We start from the raw sequence: 20,832 nt of genomic DNA, 5'->3' as shown, positions 1-20,832 counted from the left end.
AATCTGTACTGGGACCAGTGCTGTACAACGTATTCATAAATGATCCGGGGGAAAGGGTAGACAGACAGGTGGCACAGTTCGCAGATTATGCAAAATTAGTCAAGCCAATTAAGTCCATAGCTAACTGCTAAGAGTCACTCAAGACTTGGTGACTGGGCAACAAAATGGCAGATGAAATTCAATATTGATAAATGCAAAGTAATGCACATGATATGTATAGTTGGGATTATGTTTTCCAAAATGATAACATCTAAATTAGTAGTTGCCACTCAGGAAACATCTTGGAGTCATCATGAATAGTTTTCTGAAAACATCTGCTCAATGTGCAGCAGCAGTCAAAAAAGCTAACTGAATGTTAGGAACCATTAGGAAAGGGATAGTTAATATGACAGAAGACATCATAATGCCACTTTATAAATCCATGATACACCCCCACCTTGAATACTGCATGCAGTTCTAGTTGCTCCATCTCAAAAAAGATATTAGAATTGAAAAAGGCACAGAGAAGGGCCACAAAAATGAAGAGGGGGATGGAACAATTTCCATACGAGGAGAGATTAAAAAGGACTAAAACTGTTCAGATTAGAAAAAAAGAGACGACTAAGGGGGGATGTGATAGAGGTCTATAAAATCATAAATGAGAAAAGTGTTATTTACCCCTTCACATAACAAAAGAACTGGGGTCCCACAATTAAATAAATAAGCAGCAGGTTTAAAACATACATTAGAAAAATACTTCTTCACACAATGCACAGTCAACCCGTGAAACTTGTTGCCAGGGGATAGTGTGATGGCCAAAAGTATAACTGGGTTTTAAAAAGAATTAGATAAATTCATGGAGGATAGGTCCCTCAATGGCTATTAGCCAAGATGCAACCCCATGCTCTGGGTGTCCCTAAACCTCTTACTTCCAGAAACTAGGACCAGTTGACAGGGGATGGATCACTCAAAATTGCCCTGTTCTGTTCATTCCCTATGAATCTTCTGGAACTGGACACCATCGTAAGACCAGATACTGGGCTAGTATGTTCATTCTTCTATTCTATTGAAAAAATAAATAATAAATAATAATAATAATAGAAAGTTCTTGCTGGTGGGTGTGTAATGAAAGAAAAGAACCTTGAGGTCTTCTCCTCCCTTTGTTCCAAGCTCCAGGAACAAACAGAGGTATAAAGCAATCTTGCTATAACTGGCACTAGCAAAGTACACCATCCATTAGCACTGCAGTTTGGCTATATCAAACACAATCAGTGAACAAGTGCAGAGAAGCCAAATATTATATGGGAATGGCTGAGGTGGAAAAAGACAAACAGATTAAAACTAAAGAACGTTCTTAACTCTTTAGAGTGATGAATTGCTATTGACACATACAGACACATTTTACAGGAATACTGGAAGAGCAGATGCAGAATGAAGAAGTTCAAAGAGAGTGAGAATTAGAAACCATCACTAGCAGCTCCTCCAAAGGTGCCTGTCTCTGTTGCCCAGTATTCAGCTTCTAATTATCTTCATGTTGCCTTTAATGCATGGAAGGACCTTCCAGAGTTTATTCATAAGACCCATCACTCAAAGAACAAAATCAGTAACATTCTTTTAGTTAAGCTTAAGAGGGTGTATTTTACACAATATACATTTAGCTGAACAGTTGTTGTCTCCCCCACCTGTGGTTTACTGTAGTGTTTCTCCCTCCTTCAGCAATTTAGGCAATACCAGACAGTGTTTCCTCTGCAACCCAGAGAACAAAGTACAAGAGTGTTCACAAGTAGCTTCTCTTCTCTACTGGGCTTCTGTAGCCTTACCCTAGCATAGACATTTTTCCACACACCCTTTTTGCAATGGTGATTATTTGTCATTAACATCTTTAAAAGAAACCACCATTACCACTAGGGTGACCAGGTGCCCGGTTTTCAACTGGAAAGTCCAGTTAAAAAGTGTACCAGACAGTGTCCAGTCAGATCTACTGACTGGACACCTAAAGCCCAGTTAGTGGACGTGGGGAGGTGCTGGGTCATCACCCACGCCACCCCCTTCTCAGCCGGGGCTGCCTCCTATCTCCATCAGGCGGCTGCAGCTCCCAGCCCTGGCTCTGCAGGCAAGTCCCTCCTGATCCAGGCAGAGGGGAGTCGGGGAGAGGGGAAAAGCAGCAAGTGATGGGGAGAGATGGGGCAGAGGAGCAAATGGGGGCATGACCTTGGGAGGGAAAGGGCAGGGCCTCAGGGGGATGGGGTGCACCAGGGGGAGGTTCTGGCATTCCTGCTGGAGAGTCGTTTTTAAATATTACAAAGTTGGCAACCGTAACTACCACACTATCAAGAGCCCTGCATGTTTAATATTTATACACACACCCAGCAGAAACAAACAAGCTTGAGTCACATCTAACTACAGTTTGTGTCAGCCAGATTCCAGTGGCTTAAATATTCCAAGTGAAAATGTCACCACTTCACAGTGATGGCTGGCAGCAGGATTCTCACAATATGGGTTTTAATCAGAGACTAACAACATTTCAAACTGTGAGGCATTTACACACAGCAAAGGGTTTGGCATTAGCATCCAGACTATTACAGTATGGGGTTTCATAGACAGTGGAAGGAGGTAGATTAGCACTTTGGAGAAAGAGAGAATCCAGTTGGCCTTCCTGTTAGTACTTGAAATCTACCAAGGAGTTAACAGGTTATTTTGAAGGAATGTAGAGAGCTACAGTACATTGGCAGATGTTTTTTTGTTTTTTTACCAGTGGGTCAAGTTTCTGTCACCAGGACAAAAAAACCTAAACCGATACTGTGGTTACATTAAATTGTCTAGGAAACATTTAATTACAAGGGGAAATATTTACTATAGGTATTTCCTTGCTCACAAACAAATATGAAACTAGAAATTGTTTACCACAAGCAAACAGAAAACTCAGGCTGTCTTTTTTTTTTCCAAAGCAGAGAATGGTGCCCAATATAAATTTCATTAGACGAGGGAATAGTCTCACTTGCCAGTTGCTTGGTTGTTATTTCACCCCCTTGTTTAAGTGGTACTGGCAAGATAGGCCCCAAATTAAAATTGTAAACACCCCCATTCCCCCCCACACACAATGAACTGTTTTCCTTAATTGTTACATTTGAGACGGTTGTATGTTGATACTTATTGGATTTATTCAGAACTCAAATATATAGACACACACACACACCCCTTACACTCTAGATTCCATGGCCAGAAGGAACCATTGTTATCATCTAGTCTGACCTCCTGCAAAACAAAGGGTGCCTTTGGGATAAGTTTTAGAATCAAACTAAAACTATCAGCGACCCCAAACAGCTCTAGACAATTTACCACCTCCACTAGATCAACAGAATACAGACATATGCATGCACACTTCAGCCCCAGTCAAGCCCCTTCCTCCCCTAAAGCTCAAGCGACTAGATCAGGGGTTCTCAAACTGGGGGTCAGGCCCCCTCAGGGGGTTGTGAGCTGTCAGCCTCCATCCCAAATCCCGCTTTGCCTCCAGCATTAATAATGGTGTTAAATAGATAAAAAAAATGTTTTTAATTTATTAGGGGGGTCACACTCAGAGGCTTGCTATGTGAGAGGGGTCACCAGTACAAAAGTTTGAGAACCACTGGACTAGATAAACTTTGAAGCACATCCTGATGGTCAGATTGGGGAAGAAGGTAGGGAAACCTTTATGGGACTTGCTGGGCCACCACCAGTTTCTTCTTTAAAAAAGAGGGGATATCAACTCACATGCTCAGCTGATTGCAACTGTGAGAAAAGGGCAATCTCAGACAGGCAGGTCCCACCCCATTTAGGTTTTTAAAAGTCAAAAATATAATACTTAGTAAATATTATATATTGCTGTCCATCTCTAGATCACAAAAGTGCTTTACAAAAAGAAAAAAGGCAAGTGCCATTGTCAGCATTTTATAATGAGGAAACTGGGCAAGTCACTTTACCTCTCTGTACCTCAGTCACGGAGGGTCAGTGACAAAGCTGGAATAGAACTCAGGTCTCCTGACTCACTCCTGGATTACAACACCTTCCCAATTAGAGCCTCTTCCATGGTGCTGGAGACTGAGCAAGAACCAAGCTATCTTGATCAAGTCACTAAGAACCAGAATGTTAAAGTGACCAGTCTAGTTTCACTATCTAAGCAGAGACACAGAAAAATAAAGGGCTAAATAAATTAGAGACTTTTCAACATTAACTAACTGTTACTTATTTAAGGTATTAAGTAGTAAGAGCAAGGGGGAAAATTATCACAAATTTGCAATTTCTCATTTCACCTGCCTGGATTAACTTTGAAATGGTCTAAATCTCATATGTACTCATTATATGCCTTTATGAAACTGTACTACAAGTTACAGAGCTAGATAATTAATTGTTTTACAACATCCATGCATGCTTGATTCCAAGACTGCAAAATCTAAATTTGTTTTACAAAATATACATACACACAGCATACTTAGAAAAATAAATTTGTTGATGGGCTACACAACTTGAGTTAATGACATTTACTAAGAGGCAGAAAGTTGCATGTCTCACCACTGCATCAGAAGCTTCCTGCAACTCCAGGTATGGCAGTTAGAGGTTAGATTGCCGTGAACTACTAATGAATTTGATACTGTCAAGCCACCCTTTTGCTTTGGGTTCTCTTTCAAAATACCATCTGAACACACGAAGGCTGAATTGTAGCTGCTACTTGCCAACAGCTCTGCACATTGTTTTGTTTTTTTGTGTTTTTTTTTTTTTTTTAAACCAGAAGACTGTTTTGTATTACTTCTGAGCTAACTGCTGTACTTGGATGAGTACTAGCCATGTTCTATGGCTTGGGTTAGCTGTCCCCATTGTGAACTAGGATTACCTATTGTAGAATAAATAAACAAACAAGCTTACCTTTAATATACATGACATATTTCAGTATTCTCCATCAGCAAGATATCTTAAGCCACAGTCACACCACCAACACTTTAGTGGGGGACTACATCACCTTGATGTGTTTGGATGAAGGAACACAGGCACTTAATACGCCAACACACATTGTAAGCATCTCTTTTATTTGTTGTAATATAAAGAAGCATACATCATTCATTCTTTTCAGTACAACTCAAATTGTACACCAACAAAAAAAAGATCAGTGTACACAGACATCCATGAGCCTGTCACAACAGGACTCATGACATTTTGCTCTGCTGGTATTGCACTTCGAATAGGCTTGAATTAAGGCACAGTAAAAACAAAATCATTTAGTGCTTCTACAGCAGATGTCTTTTTAAACACATGCTACATGACAAACTAGTTTTTCTAGCTTATGTATATACACATGAAGAAAGGAAAAATGCATGCACTAGAAGGTTTAGATTTCAACAATTTTGTTGCTTCATAATATACAAATAAAGTAGTTTAAAGATGTAAACAAACTGCATGCACATAAACTAGAGCAAAATCTTTAATACAGTATCTGAAAGCTATTATGCTTAAATAAAAAATATAACTTACTAGTACTCAATGTTTATGTGCCATTTTTGTCCTGTAGAAATTAAAAGTTTGGGGTTCTTTTTGCTTCACACATTGGCAGCACGTATGTTGATAGGAAAGACTGATATGGCTTTTGCATTACAAAACACAATAATAATAATAAGTTTCTCCTATTCCGTTTGGATGTGGCATCCTGGGTATTTTCCAGTCAAGGAAAGCAACAACAAAAAATCCAATAGGATTTATGCTACAATTTGGGAAAGCTGCAAGTTTCAGCAGCCCTTTCTGGAGACATTTTGCTGAGGGTAAATTCTTAAAACCTAAAACAAAAGAATCTGAACAAACCAAGTTTCACTTTCCACTTCAAACACTACAGAACAAAAATTAAGTCTCCCCCTCTTCCTCCGTGGCTGTGATAGCTGAAGTGCTCTTGGATTGCCTCACGGGTTAACTGGGTGGCAGTATTTCAACAAGTACCCTGAAATCAATTGTCCTTCTCTTTCTTAAGGAAATTAGTTGTATAGTTTTTATTTTTCTTTTTGGTGTAGGGCAGGAGATTTTTCAAATTAAATACAGGAACAAGTATCACTCCTGCACCCTACCACATCAGGCTGAGAAGGCACATTTACTGCTGTGTAGATAGCAAGGGAAGACTTTTTGTTTTATTAAAAGGCACAGTGTTTAGTATTACTTCCCTTCCCTTCTCCCTCCCCCCAAGAGTCTTTTGGTTAGACCAGATAGAGTTCTATATAGCGACTTCCCAGGAGCCGTCCATTTTTCTCAGCCACTGCTTTCTTAGCCAGGTCCAGGCTTGGAAAAGTCACCAACGCTTCTCCACTGGGCTGGCCACTAAAGTTGTAAAGCACAAGAATAGAATCTGTGTGGAGCTGCAGGGATAAGAACACAAGGGAGGGGGAAGAGAAACTTAAAACCTAAGACCACAGATGTAGGCTTTGTCCCTAACACTTGCTGGTTTCTTTAATTGCTTTAGACCAACAGAAAGGCAGTTCAGAGTTTTATACATAAAAACACTTCATCTGCCAAGTTTCAGATCATCATGGCTACAAACAGCCAAGTCTGGCAGAGAATAAAGGACTGAAGACTGAACTGAGAGCTGTTTTTTAGTTCACAGCAGAAGGAACTTGAATTCTGCTGGTGCATGGGTCAGAAAGATTCAGAAGTAGCTCCAGGAGGAGAGTCCAGTACAGAAGTGCTGCCGATTACTGAGGTTTAAGGTTAGCAAGGCCATGTGTCTACATTATGGGCACTACAGTGGCATAGCTACTGCGCTGTACCACATGGTATAGAGGCAGACGACAGTGACAGAAGGGGTTTTTCCATCGCTGTAGGAACTCCACCTCCTCAAGTGATGGTAGCTAGGTTGTCAGAAGCATTCTTCCATCGACTAAGTTGCATCTACACCACGGACTAGATTGGCATAGCTACAGCACTCAGGGGCATGAATTTGTCACACCTCTGAGCGCTGTAGCTATGTTGACCTAAGTTTGAAGCGTAGACTAGCCCAAGACAGAAGAGGTATAAAATTTAGTAAATGATAGGCCAAGCAAGGAAGGAAACCTCAGCCTGCAGTGAAGTATGCTTTTGCTACCTGGCTTATTGGTCAAGAAAAACAGAAAGAGGACTATTAAAGCAGCATGAATACTAACCCAAAAGAAAAAAAAGGCAGACAGTGACACCAGAAAGGGAAGTGTGGGTAGAGCAGCATGAGAGGAGAAGATGCATGAGAATTAACAGAACTAAATTATCCCCCAAAGCCAGAGAAGTAAAAGTTGTAGTACTTCAATTGAATCAAAGGAACCTTTGTTAATATGCAGGGAAGGGGGCGGAAAGAGTAGTGGGAAATGAGACCATTTTGTCAGTGTAGTTAATTTACGTGGGGTGAAGCACGGGCCCTGGTATGTTCTAGGATTTAACCTCAAAATATCAAGTATAAAATCCACTCAGCAGATGTGCCCCAGCTTGTCTGTGCCCCCATACCAGACATCCTGGAAGCCCTTGCAAGGGTAAATTTGGAAATCTCATTTGTATATTTGATTTAATAAATCTGAACCAAGTTAAGAAATCAAAAGTTGAAGCAGCAAAAACTCTGAATACAAGAGATTCATTTGCTGGAAACTTAAGCTGGGGTCAACTCATTGCCAGAAAGAACACAAACACTTGGTAAGTTAGAACACCACACCGTTTAAATAAATAAATAAATAAAAGAGAGCTCAAGTTTAATACTTGCTTTGTGGAGTCTATATCCTTCAGATTTAAAGAGGAAAAACATTCACAGCCCCCCTGCCCCCGCCAAAAAATGAAGCTATCATATATGCTTGTTACAGTAAAAGAAATGGCAAAACGCTCACTTTTTGGTTACCTCCCATACTAGTTTCTCACCAACTTTATATTCTGACATGTAGAAGTAAAGCCAGCACATACCAGAACTTCACTCACCCAACTGCTTAGTAGGCAATAAAAGCAGTCTTAAGTTATAAGCAACAAATCATGTTAGGAACTAGAGGTACTTAACAGGGCAGTTAGCACAGACACTATTAGATCCATATACTGATACATTTCTCCCTCCAGAAACAAGGTGAATTAGGAAAGCAGCATGCCAAAAAATCTTCAGGAACCTTAAACATAAATTTCTGTAAGAAGCCCAAGTTAGGTTTAGAAATCAGCTTTATAGATTTCAGATTACTAATGCACTTAAAGAGGAAGAAGCTCTTCATTTGGGTAGAACCACTGACAAAATTATATTGGGTCTGTTTTATATTGGGTTCTGCACCTACATCTGTGATTGCTAACCTCTGGCAGATTAAGTCACGGCTACAGTATATCGGGGTCAGTCAGTCATGAGTGAGTTTTATTCTCCAGACCCAAATGCAATGAGAGCATATGGGAAGCATGGTTACACCACTGAGCACAGGAGACAGCAAAAAGCATTTCCTTAGCAGCTTTGGTTTTTAAATCAATGTATGAGATAGGATGCCTTTAAGAAAAATAATGTAGTTATGATAATCGAGCATGTGCTCCCCACCCCCCACCCCCTCTTTTTTTTGAAACAAGCAATATCAGTAGCAGGAAACTCATTTAAAAACCTGTATGGAAGGCTAACAGAACAGGCTGCAGGTGCTGCAAGAGGCAGAATTGCCTATGTTTGATTAACTCTTTTCCGAGCTCATCTGTGTTCACTTTAACACACTAACCTGTGGTTTTAATCTAGATGCCTTAAGTAAACGTATTAATTTTGGGAATTACAGCTGAAGATTCATTCAGAGGAGGGGAATGATATACACCTCTACCCCGATATAACGAGACCCGATAGAACATGAATTCGGATAGAACGCGGTTAAAGCAGCGCTCCGGGGGGTGCTGGGCTGCGCGCTCCAGTGGATCAAAGCAAGTTCAATATAACGCGGTTTCACCTATAACGCGGTAAGATTTTTTGGCTCCTGAGGAAAGCATTATATCGAGGTAGAGGTGTACTCACACATCATGGCAAATATTTATTCTCTCTGGTGGTTTGCACCAGAGATGTTCATACCTCAGTACCCGAGGCTGCATAAAGTTACACCACCACTCATTTTGTAGTCTGTTAGTCTGAGAGAACTCAGCTCCCATCAGGCTGTAGCAAGGCCCAGTTCCTAACCCCATTTTCCAGAGGACATGAGTGAAACACAAGAGGGGGTGAATAACTTGCCCAGGATCACAGAGAGTGAGTGTCTATGTATCTGCTCAGAATGAACCAGAGATTCTCCTGTCCCCGCTCTTTTAAACACTATACCACAGTGCCTTCAGCTGACTTACTCCCCAACAGGTGTGATATTTTCAATGCCACAGCCCTTATAGTGAAATCACACGGACATGAATGCCTTGATACAAATGGCTTACAGAAAAGCCACTCTAAGCTAATGACCAGATAACTCAACTCTTTGTAAGTCATCTATTTCCAAATGACATTATACATATGGGGAGGGGGGCAGCAGGACTAATCAGTAGGATTTTTAAAGGGGCGAGACTTCATATTATGGAAGTCATTAATACTTTTTAGGTCATATTAGAATTATGCATTACAACCACACAAATGCCAAAATTCATTATTGTCATTACAATTAATATCAAGGCAGAGGCATAAAGTTTTGTCACTTGTTCCTGCGCTGAAAAAACTTGAACATTAGCGGAACATTTAAATGCATAATTTAAAATAGGGCCATTTGATCTCTCAAATGATTGCTTTGGTTTCCTCTTCCAAAAAGTATTAGAATAATTATTTTTAAAAATAAATCTAAGCATCTTTAGAAAGAAAAAAAAAGTTAGTTAGCTTAGTATTTAAGATTCAGGAGCAAACTTTTTACATGGGAATGAAGCAATACAAAACTTAGTGCTCTAGCATTCAGCAGAGGGCCTGTACAAAGCTTAGAGACCTAAGGGTTTAAGAGGTTCACGTCTTGGGGTTGGCCCTGGGCAAGAGTGAATTTCATCCTGAAGAAGTAACCAAAGTTTCCAGACTCCAGGGATAAACTGCCTCCCTCTCCTACTTTGTTTTCTTTTAGTTTCTGAAGTTGTTCCACTCATACTGCTAAATCAGGGAAATACTTTGAACCTACAGCATAATAATAAAGATATCTTAATATTGCTTTGTGCCCTCAAATTGCACAATTTTGTCTATAACTATATGCTCTGTTTTTTAATATGTTCATTGAAGGATTTAGTAGTTCAATCAATATCCATTACACTTTTCAAATGTCTGTTACCTTTACTACATGTGAATGATTCACAAGAAGTCCCAGCTCACAGGCCAAAGTGTAAACGTGTATTGGGGAAGCCAGGATCAGACTGCAATGGACGACTGGGATAGTTCACCATTAGCAAGTTTACTCACACATATAAAGAAAACAAACACGCTTATTGACAGAGCAACATTCCAGACCAATTCTAAGGAATGGGGATCTCACTGGTGCGAAGTGAGCAGGAGATATCAGAGAAGCATTCATTTCTAGACAACTTTACAGTGTAAGAAAGATGGAGAAAGGTGGGGGGGGGGTTGTTTGTTTGTTTGTTTTTAAAAAAAGGACTGTCTTCCTATTTTTTTTTTTTGAAGTAAAGGTTAGAAGAAGTTTTCTTGCTATGTACAACAAACAAGAATAAAAGCCCTGGGTTAAAAGCCTCACATGGAGCACTCAGCAACCGGTAATAAACCACTGTGAAAGTTTAACAGCAATGTCTTTGCACAAAGCCAAGTTGTCACATAACCTCCACCATTTAAACCACTTTTGTCCCATCAGCCACAGATCACAGGAGTAGCCTCAGTTTCACCAGATTAGTTGATTTTTTTTTTTTTTTAAATAGGACAGGAGCAGGGAAGGTTAGAGCAAGGTTCCCAAACACAAGTTAGGAAGGAAAAACAATCTCCACATCACCAAGCCCTTCATTTCCCTTCCCGTTCACCATTGGAGACCCAGCTTCTGCCAGTCCCATCTTACCTTCTTTAGAAGTTACAAACAGTTACAAACAGACCCACTCTTTCGGTGCTTGTAACACACTCCTTGCTTGATCGTTCAGCTGAATAAGGCCATTGTAGTCATCAGGTGCATACTACAGTACAAGTGTGATACACGATAATCAGCAATAGAAGGAACAGTTCTTGTACAGCAAGCCACACAGACTACATTTGCAACCTTAATTAAGAGCATCAGCTACAGTAACTGGCAGGAGACAAAGTGAATTTGACACACACAGCTTATATGCAATCACTAAAATACATTACTTGAAGAGTTGGTTGGAGGTAGGTTTATGGAAGAAATATGGGGGAGATTATATACTGCATATAGTAGCTTTTTGTAATGCAAGTCTTCCTTAATAAGGAAATTTAAACAATCAAATACCCTTTCCTTCCTTAATATTCATAGAACAACAGCATGTAGATATTGAGAATTATGTGCCAGGTAACAAAGTCTACATATCAGAGAGCTATACTATGTTACAGCAGAGAATCTCACAGGGATTGGAGAGCATGCTTACTAGACTGCACAAATTGACATGAGGAGAGGAAGAAGAGACCAAGGTCCGAATTCTGATCTTGCTTACAGGGGTGCAAATAAGACATTAACTCCACTGAAGTAGAGAGTTACACTGGTGAAAAGCCAGCATGAGGCGTTGTCTACACACAAAAGCCAAAGTTGTACCTCTGTGCCTAACACCAGCATAGCTAAAACCATACAACTTCCACATGTGGATGCATTTATACGGGTATAAAAGTGCTTGCATAGGTATAGCTAGGGTGACCAGATGTCCTGTTTTTATAGGCACAGTCCCGTTTTGGGGAACTTTTTCTTATATAAGCACCTATTACCCCTCCACCCCCTGTCCCGTTTTTTCACAGTTGTTATCTGGTCATCCTATGTATAGCTTACCCCCATACAGGAAGGGGAATAAGCTATACCAGTTTAAAGCACTTTTATAGTGATATAACTGAGTCCAAACTGGAGTTGTGCCAGTATAACCATTTTGGTAAAAAGAAAAATCACATCCCTAACCAATAAAGTTATACCAGTACAAAATAGGGTTGCCAGCCCTCCGGGATTGTCCTGTCATTGATCATGTCAGGTGATGAAACCTCCAGGAACACGTCCAACCAAAATTGGCAACCCTAGTACAAAAGCTGTGTATAGACTAGGCCTAAGAGAGAAGAATCAGGTCAAAGATCTTAACCATGCACAAGAAGTGCTTGCTGTTATAGGGGATGGTGCAAGTCTGTGTCTAAAGTCATAAAACAGATCTTGATTGGTGAGACCAAATGCTGGTTTATACAGAATCTCTCCAGAAGCACACATACTGGAAAGAAACAAATCCCAGAGAACACCTAAATATGTTGTGGAGACTATTAGAATGGTTCATGCTACTTTGCAGCAAAGAGGTACGCAAACCCAGTTTACATTATGTCCTTTCTGCAGTAAGAAGCAGAATTTTCTTTTTTGAAATGGCTTCCTTTACATGCATTGGCACATTACACTATCCCCAAGCACACAGGGTTCTATTGCTATGCCGCCCTTTGTTTCTTTTGATACGGAAAATGTCTCCTGCCAGTTTATAGGGAAGAATAAATATTGTATTTATAAAAGAAAATAAAAGAGACATTTTATAGCCACCTACAGTGAAATTTAAAGAACACGTAATACACCTACCACACAGAGCAACATCCAAGAGCCCAAAAACCATAAGAGAAAGAACCCCCACAATCTTCACTACAGATTTCTAACCACCTTCACATCTAGACCCACTCCGTTAAGTACAAACAAACGTAAGAAGTTTTTTCTAGATAGTCTCTACCAGGGCAACCAGGCTGTGCAAATATTAATTATCAGCTACCAGACCTGCCCTTGAAACCAATCTACAAAAAGTAAGTTTGTTCTTTGGAAGGAATGTCTCAATATAGTACATACTTTAGATACTATAGATTATCAGCAGATTTACAGTAGGGAAAACTCTGTAGCCTCTAGTGAGAGTATTTTTTTTTAAAAAGGTACTTGATATGCATAAGCAACAAGAAAAGCAAGGAATGGAAAAATTACAGTATCAGAAACAGCAAGAAGAGAGATTGGTATAAAACATGAGCTTAAGCGTGCAAGAAACTTGAATAACTATTGTGTTTGGTTTTTTTTAAAGAGTTGTTTATTTAAAGGACAGACATAAGAGGAGAGATTGTATTAAGTTAATTAAACAGAGGTTATGGAATAGTAAATGCTTCTGAACAGCTCCAGTTTAAAAAAAAATTACAAAGTCATTATTGTAAATCAAGTTAGGGAAATAATGCAATAGGAGAGGTCATACAAGAAACTATGTCTCTAGTGAGAAAATGACAGCTACTCCAAACTACTTGAGATAGAGCATTAAATGAATGTTTCAGATGTTGGCTATATTTCAGAAGCCTCCTAAACCAGCAAGGAGGAGGTACACCACTATTGGACTGGATGACCAAAAGTGGAAGAACCTGAGGTCAGCTCAGGTGTCCAAAGTGGAATTGCAGTGTTACTAGCTTTGAATGCAGGGACATGTCATTAGTATTAAGCCTCTTAATTTAGGCTCAGTACTTGTGCTTTACCAGTCCCCTACCAACTTGAGATTGTGAAATAATTATACAACAATGTAAAAATGCACTATGCCAGAAGTCATCCAATGTCACGTATTGTACTGATGACAAAAAGCAACATTACATAGGTCAAACTCAGAAGCAGACAGCTCAAAAACTACTGCCAAACCCCATTTCCTGCTGTTGAAAAGCTGTCATGTTCAATAACATGTTCTTTGCCTTTATTCATTCATATAGGCAAAAGGTGAAATTTTCAAATAATTCAAAAATTCTGCTTCCATTACAGTCAATGGCACATAAGCCAGTTTGAAAATCCCAGATAAGATAACCAGCTGTGAACTCATAGAACTGGAAGTCATTTTGAAAAGCTTTATAAATCCAGTGACATATCAAATTTGGCCTCAGCACATCTAACCTGAATATAGATGTTGCACTTTCAAAGACACATTCTCTTCAGTGGGCACTCTCTTTTCACTCACTCAGAAAACTGGAAGTTTCTGAGGAGAGCTTATTCTCAACTGCACAGCAGCAGCGGCTGACCCCTGTTATCCAATTATTCATCGACAAAACAAGCATCTATTGAAAATGTTTTTTCGTCAACCAGTGTCTCTTTTTCCTCTGTTTGACAGAACAGTCTTGTTTATTGATACTGATGAAGCGGAGGGAGCTGCTTCTTAGATAGATTGATTTTTCCTTTACATTTTCCTTAAGTCAGGGACAAAGTGATTCCTTTTTCACCCCGAGGTGGCTATCAAGTCCAGCTGAAGTTAGTGGGGAGAGGCACAAGAAAAGAGCCAAGAAGAGGCTGCACGCACATCACCACTGTGGGGTTTCTTTAAAGGGTTCCTCGTTTGATCCTGATCTCAAGGGCAGCAGGAAATGGTACTCTGCGTGCCCCCCTGTGCTACGGGTCTCCCAGTGGGTAGGTAGGATTGGAGCCAGGTATGGAGTAAAGTTTGCACCAAGATGGTAGCTTGGCAGCAGAAAGTAATGCAAAGCAATAGCAAGTGGTGGATCTTTACGGGCTAGAAAAAAAAATGGCAAGATATACTGCAGAGTGGCCACGAACAAAAGACCAAGAACAGGTGAAAAATGCATCTGGTAGGAATAGAGTGCTGGTACCGAGGGGAGCGGATGCTCAGTAGCGAAGCTGGTTTGAATAGAGGAAAAAGGTCGATCCTTTTAGCAAGCAAAGATAAGGCTGAATCATTTTATATCGGAGCAGGATCAATCTCTTATTGACTAATGAGACTGATAGTAGGATTTTCCCATTGAAAAATCGCTGTCGGAAATCTAGATTTATGAAGGCTGAGGGAGGAGGTAACAACAACCCTGTTTGACCAAATCAAGGGGATTTCCAGACTCAGTGGGTCTTTTCTAGTGTCCTAATATGAACTGGCAAAAACGTAAATGTAAGAGAGAGGAAAAAAAGTTAATCCATCCCTTGGGTGTCAGAGGTTGTTAAGTTCTGTCTCTCAGGTACATACTGTTAAACGAGTAGAGTTCTACAATTACTTGATCCTGCACTCTACATTTAAAGACATTCTTGTACCATTGTTTCCTTCTCTCTGCTCCATGTTCATCTGTTTTCTTGCAGTTCCTCAGTTTGAGGGTTTTATGGCTTTTGAGTGGCAAGTTACAGCATCGTAAGTAGTACTTCATGTTCCAAGGGAAAGTTGAACCAAGAGTTGCAAACCCATGTGCCATCTAGGTGGCCTCACCTCTCCCTCACTAGCAGTAACCAAGGGGCTATTACTTTTGCTGGTTTACCTCAGTCCATCCCAAGAGTCACATTCTCTGCCTGAAAAATATTCCCTCTACTGTTTCAAAGGTTAGTTTGATACACATGATATATAAGGAATACCACAAGCGTCCTTCACACAGCTTTTCCAACATTTACTAATTTCTGACTTGCAATAATTCTGCTGTGCTAGCCTATCATCTTATGCAGAGATCACCTGTGCTGCTTCCTGAGGAGATCATGCTGCTTTTCCACTCCTTTCCTAAAAACATGCATTTGAACCTAAATCTTTAGAAGCAAAAAGTTAGTGCACTCCTCTCACCACGTTACTAGCCCTACCGAATTCCATTCTCCCCTCACCCTATGTTAGTGCCTCTGCGAGTATCTACCACCTAAACAGGAATAAGGGCTTGGCTATACACGGTTTGTTCATTGGTTTAACTAAATGGTTTAGAAACTGATTTTAGTTAAGCCTTAAGGGAATAGGGAAATTAAGGGGAAACATAATAGGAGCTAAGAATAGTTTCCAGCTAGAAAGGAGGTACAACTTGCAGCCTTTCGAGGCAAAATGGCCACTTCAGGGATGCAGCTGCAGCAATTCTATTCTGGATTTACTGGGCTAGTCATCAGAAGAGTTTGCTAGGAAAGCCTCCTCTGAAAATGTGAGCCCACACCAGAGAATAGGTCCTAGGGAGGGGAGGAATCCCTAAGTGACTGAGACTGATTCAATCTAGATGTATTTGGTCTTGAAGCAAAGTGCCATAATACAGCAGCAGAGACAATCTTAAATGTTTGGTGGAAGAGGTAGTAAAGGAGGGACCTGTATCATTCCAATTACATCCCATCACAATAGTGGTGCCATTTAACTGTATTGCTTAAAGTGTGACAAACAGCTAGTTGACAGCAATGGTAAACAGCAAAATTTACTATCCCAATTTTTAGAGAGGTTCTCTCCTTGCGGGCAGTGCTTCCAACTGAAAGATCAATCTAAATTCAGAACCAAAGCAGTATATGTCTGTGAACTATGGCTGTGTTCCATTTTAGAGGGGGAAAAGTCATACAATATTGTCTACTGCTTGCTAGCTTGCCTGCAAAGCTATGCTAAGTGAAACTATCTCCCACTCCCCCCCCCCAATACTCCCTCCCACCCCCACCCCAGAAGGTGTTGTGACTAGAATTGGCAGCTAGAGGATGCAACAGACATGGATGAAGAAGCTATCCCCCCTAGGACTGTGAAAGGTGTCAGATTTCAAAAAGGACCCATAGAAAACAGAGAATACTTTCTTTGTTCAAAAATACATTTCAGGCAAAGCTTAATCCAGGGGAAGTCAGCAACAGTGAAGTCTGCTGTCCTGGTATTAGAGAGAGAGGAGTTGTTAAAGCTCTTGGAATTTTGCCATTCATCCATTTCCCCCACCTCCTCATTACCGCTTTTTTTAAAAAAGCACTTAGCCTTGAATTCTGTGTCTATGAAGAGTCAGAGAATAAATACATTGCAAAACCCTCTATAGCTACATATGAGGAATGGTATACATAAACCCAGTATAGGTTTAAATGATATTCATTTTATTTTAAACCTATCCCATATAAAAACAGTAAAACAGGCACCAGGTTTCCACCCTGGCCCTGTTTCAGCAAGTAGGGACTAAAACTCTCACAAGCTTTAAGCAAGTTTCAAATGTTGACTGCAATCCCTCAAATTCAGTCTTCCCAGCTCATATCATTTCTGACTGTAGTTCTGAATGAAACACAATGCTTGAGTGAACAGGACTACACTGACATCCAGACTAACTGGGTTGATAAATCTGCTTTCTGTTCCAGAGTATCACAATTCTATTAACGGCACACACACTCTTATGAAAGTAGCAAACATCAAAAGCTTGGATTATTCTTGGAGTCTTGGAACATTCCCCTTAATCTCATTGGTTCAGTTAGTGAGCATGAGAAGACTAATTAACCACTAAGCAAATGTAAGGATAAAGTGTACAACACACAGCAGATTTAGCAAGTACATGTTACATAAATAACTAAAGAAATAGCGGCAAAAAGTACCTTTGCTTACTTGGTATGTATTTATCCTTGCATAAAAACATCACTGTGTGTCTGCAAGTGCTGATGGCTGTTCTCCAAATCATTCACTTACCATTTACTTAATTCCTCTCAGCTTTAATAGTGTTTAGAGCGTTCTGCTGCAGTGACCTAACTGTACAATTTGCTAGTGCTGAATATAATCAACCACCTAGGTTTCCCCTATTCCTTCTCCCTGACAGAGACACAGTTTCAGGAGCTGAAAAGCGTATTTTTATTATTAAAAATAAATTCCAGAAATCCAGTTCTCCTTGAAATAGAAGATTTTCAAGTTAGGATAGGAGCTCGCAGTAAATATCCAGACTGACTCATAGTCCTCCTTCAAATCCCTCCAAAAATTTTAACAAATGATTAGGGAGCTGATGTGTGGAGACCACTGCCAATCATGTTGACCTGTATGGTCTCATTATTTCCTTGTGTTTCCCCATCTGTCTTTCTAGATCCTCCTATTGTTTCTTGTCTTATACTTAGGCTATGTCTACACTACAGACCTTAGCGCTGCAACATAGCATTGTCCACACTGGCTCTTGTGTCAGTGAAACTTATGTCGGTCAGAGGGGTATTTTTTTTTCATGCCTCTCACCAACAAAAGTTTTGCCAACAGAAGTGCTAGAGTAGACAGTCTTAGACTGTAGCTATCTGTGGTAGAGACCATCTTTTTGTTATCTGTACAATGCTTAGCACAGTGGCCTCCTGGGCTATGATGGGATCTCCCAGGATTCACTGCAATACAATAATTAGAAGCTACATCATGAATTATTGGATGGTAACATGCTAGCATTAAACGTTAAACGTTCACAAGCGTATTGCACATTGCAGTACAAGAGAGGGTTTTTTCAAGCATCTCCAAAGACAATTATATTAACTGCTCTGTAGATTTTTTTTGTGAGGTTAACTGAAAGCATCATGAATGTTTAATGGTGATGGAGGAATTCTTAACTTAATTAAAAAAATCATAGGAGCATCTGATGGTGCTATAAGGATTAAGCCAATACTGATAGCCAAACTGATGAAAATATTGAATTATAATTTTAACACTATCTACTGTTGGAAGCATGTACTGATGTTGAGACCAGCTTGTTCAAGCACATGGTAAGCCAAGAGTATCTCTGTTACGAGGCAGGTCTGGTGTGAAAGCTGCTTTCAGTTAAGTAGCAACGTGTGCATACATGCAGTACATGAAGCCCTTGAAGACCAAAGAGATTCAGACAAGGAAACAGCAGAAAATAAATAAAACTTAATTCATCCCTTTCAGACAGGAATACACAAAAGATAAAAATCACCCTTTGTTCTCAGCATCTCAGATCCAATTTCCGTGTCCACTGAAAATCAACTTCAATTATTTTCACAAAGGGATTAAGATCATACCCATGCCAATGGTGTTTAACAAGGGCTCACTTTATAAAGGACCAGAAGCATCGTTCAATACATCCTCTGGGTAGCAGTAGAAAGAGAAGAAATAGGGGAGTGGGGGAGGGAGGGAGGAGATAACATTAGATTTTCTTACCAGAGACAAAATACTGTCCCAACACAATAAGTCATCAGACCTTTTACTTACAAAAGTATTTTTCCAGATTATTGCAGGAGTGAATGTGTGCATGGGCGTGTGTAAATTAAAAAAACCCTGGACTAGCACATGTATCATGTAGTGCTTTCTCAGCTCCTTTACAAGACTCTAAACCCTGATCTACTCAAGGCAGCATCTTCTAAAGACTTAATTAAATCAGTCACTCTTTGATCAGCAGTAGCCAATGACAGTAAAATGCATAAACTTTTAAATATCTTGCTGTGTTCCTCACCTCAAACTCTAAGAAAGATAATTCAACTGGGCAAGTGATGAAAAACACACTTGCAACCAGCTCCTTAAATGTCATGACTAAGCTTCACTTTTAAAAGTATTTTTGGGTGGAGTAGGGTAGGGATTTATTTCTTGTGACCAGGCAACAGGTTAAAGTAGGAGTATACATCTAGTTCTGATTCATAAACACATTCCTATACATTTAAACTTTTTAAATGTGCCACACACACACACACTTTAAACTACCTTCCATTTAAGGTGATGGAAAGGGGCAAATTAAGCAACAGAACTGAAACCTGTATACAATAAATATAAGATTTAGTTAATAACACCCAGCTATCAGAAGTGGAAAGTTCACTGATCCACGAACAATTCCCTGTGCAGTCCCATCCACGGATGGGGGCAGGTCTAATTTCACATATATTCTTGTTACTTTTCCACCTGAGGTTTTGATGCAGGACATAATTCTACATTCTCAAAATAAAATCTCATGTTAAAAGCTAGCAGGGAAAAAATGAAAAATAAAAATAAATTTAGTTTTAAAAAGTTAATTAAAATCAATAGAAATGAAGTAGTAGTAGCTGAAGAGTCACGGTCATATCTGAAAAAACAGGTACACATCACTTCAGTTTGAACTTCTCCTTAGAAGAAAATTTCTCAGACAAAGCGAAAAACACAGCTGATTAGAAAAACAGTAAGATGAATTTCTTAGCAGAATTTACACAAAATTTACACAAGAGTTTTGTGATTTTGAAGCCATTAATTCCCCAAACTGTGCAAAATCTGCAAAGTTCTTTCTGAATTGGCAAGACCAGAGCAATATGATTTCAACAACACCAAAGACAACTTGGTTTTCTTCCCACCCTAATTATCAGAGAAATAGCTCCTAAGATATATAGCTAAGTGTTTTCTCTGGCCCAGACAAGATCACATGGCTGATATCATGCATTACAAAACAAAGTCTACTATAGACCTATAAGAATCTTGGAGAAATTAACATACAATGATGGTCTCCTTATTCTGAGTGTTTTCCTTGCCTGAAGTTTGCCACTACTCACAAAGAGAAAAAAAAACCAAAAACACAAAACCAAAAAACCCCATCTGCATTGCAGTCTCTAAAGGAGCGTAAAAGTCAGCAACACGGCTGGTATGGCTGGACAGTCTCATTTACTTACTATTTATAAGCCACACAGATGGTAGCTTGAGGCCTAAATGTAACTTACATCAAGTTTTACATTTTTCCAATGTTTCAGTACAATTTAATCCCTACTATCAAATGGATGGAATCTGTACCATTTATTGCTATTCACAGACATTAAATTATCTCCTAAACAATGTTATTTTTGCCTTTGCAAGTGTTCAGTTACAGAAGATAGATTTAAATAGCAGGTGTATCAACAAAGCTCATCTGATATCTGTGCAGGAATATGCAGGGGAGGACTAATCTACACATTCAAATAAATGGATATCCTATGGATGCAGATCAGTTTCTTTATCTTTAAAAAAAATATATGGTAAATTGATGCTCACTTGCCTATTAACTGGAATTCAGTTCATGTGATAATTATTTAGCTAACTGCTGATGGTGTCTAGAGCATTTGTTCAAGGTAAAACATGGTTTGGAGGATATATTTTGCTGTTGACTGGAAT

At 39.6% G+C, this 20,832-nt stretch overlaps 1 protein-coding gene across 6 annotated transcripts in view; it reads right to left on the bottom strand.

The window, feature by feature from the left end:
• Window positions 1-20,832, bottom strand: part of ESRP2 (epithelial splicing regulatory protein 2) — a 114,737-nt gene that overhangs the window by 46,226 nt on the left and 47,679 nt on the right. For 3 of the 6 annotated variants that reach the window (XM_075118342.1, XM_048870735.2, XM_048870734.2), the window contains exon 16: window positions 5,019-6,347. The exons of 1 other annotated variant lie outside the window; for it this stretch is intronic. In XM_075118342.1, coding sequence (XP_074974443.1) covers window positions 6,189-6,347 — 159 coding nt within the window. In that variant the 3' untranslated portion in view covers window positions 5,019-6,188. Of the gene's footprint in view, window positions 1-5,018; window positions 6,348-10,949; window positions 11,062-20,832 lie in introns of those variants that run through there. 2 more of the 6 variants (XM_048870736.2, XM_075118343.1) reach the window with 1 other exon arrangement.

Source organism: Caretta caretta, chromosome 12 (genome assembly GCF_965140235.1).
Source record: "Caretta caretta isolate rCarCar2 chromosome 12, rCarCar1.hap1, whole genome shotgun sequence".
NCBI lineage: Eukaryota > Metazoa > Chordata > Testudines > Cheloniidae > Caretta > Caretta caretta.
This window is presented reverse-complemented; position numbering and strand designations above follow the sequence as displayed.